Raw genomic sequence first — 1,755 nt, 5'->3', positions numbered from 1 at the left:
TCTATGAAGTTCTCAACAAATATTAACACACTTAAAATGAGGATTTTAAACTCTGTTTATTTGCATTTTCTGTGCAGCATTTATTATAAAATATTGCAACTGAAGCATCTGATAACAATTCTACAATTGGAGTTGTTACAATAGCTCACATTTTCATAAAAATTCTTGATCAAATTACAAACACAAGGTTACTATCAAAAGATGTTAACAGAGACAAGATGTGGATGGAGATGATCCCATTAGAACCAGTGAAGGCAAATTTGCTGTGCTGTCACTCATTTACTCATCTCCTTTGTACTATATGGTACCTTCTACAGACACTGAGAAAGCTCAGTGGATGTACTAAATATTTAACCATTCATCAAAACCGATCAATTAAGCCCCTTATTTATCTCAATTTTACTCATGATAAAACTAAAATGTCTGATGATCTTAGACACTGCCTTTCTGAAGAACTCAGCAGAACTCCTTGAGGGAAAATCATGCTCCAGTTATAACAGCATCCCGTGGTACAACCTTTAGAACAATGGGATTTGCTGGTTGAAGAATTCCTAGTCTGCTTAATTTCAGAGGTATCTGCAACAGGGGGAGAAAAATATTGAGAACCAGTGAATGAATCAACAATATCACCAAAAGAAAAGTAAAAAAAAAAAAAAAACAACAGTGTTTGGGATAATATGCTGCGAAGGAAAAAAAGCTGCATTCAAAGTCATATGATTTCACTGCCATTTTCTCCAAGCTGTCTCACTTGGATGGTGAGAGTGTTCATCCAAATATACATTATGTAAGATGGTGATTGAGAAGTTACTGTTTTCAGTAACTGAAACAACCTTATGCTGGTTTATACTAACACTGTGTGCTGATTTAGAGTAAAAGAAATGAGTTTCACATTTTTAACCTTATTCTTAGTCATCATGTCATATCAATTTTTTAAGTCATAAAAAGTTATTTTTGGTTTTGAAACTTGCAAGATATCTATGTGAGTATACTTGTCAATGGTATTAACAATCCTTAGCTCCAAGATCATGCACACACCTCAACAGTCAGCACCTTTTTGCAAAGTCTTCTGGAAGAGATATAATTTGCTTTTCTAGCATCTATTCTTGCCTTCCAAGCATGTGGTGAATGGGAATGCTTGACTCCACAGGGTTTTCAGTAATACTTTATCATCATACTCTTCAATAATGAATGGGGAAAGTTTCCAATACACAAATCTTCTAGTCAGAGGAAAAGGAAGGGGAGCAATGTTTTCATGGAGACAGAAAAGTATCAATTTTCAAATGACTGGAGCTTGAAAGGGCATCTGTCCTCTGCCAAGTGTGCCATGGCTCTCAAAACAGGAACCCTGTTTTGTTTTCCTAAATCCCTGTTCATAATGTAAATGCTTTATTGATAAAGTACTAAAATAAATGAATGTGGGGCAATGGGCTATGCATAGACAGCCTGGTCTCCAGTTGAGTTGAGGTCTTGAACCCCAGTGAGACCCAGTGGTGGTAATCTCCACTTACATGGGAGAGAAGGCGTTCCCTTATGTCTCCTGGACCCCTGGCTCCTGTCAAAGTTACTGTCCCCACAGCCCCCACAGGAGAAGCTGTGCAGTCATGTAGACAATGTCTCAAGCTTCTGGTCTTCTGCTAGACTTCTCCCCACAGTTACCTAGCAACAGCAAGATAACAAGCCCAATATAAGAGGGGCTATTCGGCTCCTCTCTCTCTCTCTCTCTCTCTCTCTCTCTCTCTCTCTCTCTCTCTCTCT

General features: G+C 38.1%; 1 protein-coding gene across 1 annotated transcript in view; it reads right to left on the bottom strand.

Annotated features, from left to right (window-relative positions):
- Positions 1-480: 480 nt before the first annotated feature.
- LOC110315884 (cytochrome P450 3A11-like) overlaps positions 481-1,755 on the bottom strand; it is a 28,754-nt gene continuing 27,479 nt past the window's right edge. The window contains exon 13 of the mRNA XM_021189820.1: positions 481-576. Within this exon, the coding sequence (XP_021045479.1) occupies positions 481-576 (96 nt within the window). The remainder of the gene's footprint in view (positions 577-1,755) is intronic.

The sequence above is a fragment of the Mus pahari genome, unplaced genomic scaffold (assembly GCF_900095145.1).
Source record: "Mus pahari unplaced genomic scaffold, PAHARI_EIJ_v1.1 scaffold_6439_1, whole genome shotgun sequence".
In the NCBI taxonomy this organism is placed as follows: domain Eukaryota; kingdom Metazoa; phylum Chordata; class Mammalia; order Rodentia; family Muridae; genus Mus; species Mus pahari.
Note: the sequence above shows the minus strand (reverse complement) of the source record. Positions and strands in the feature narration are given on the sequence as shown.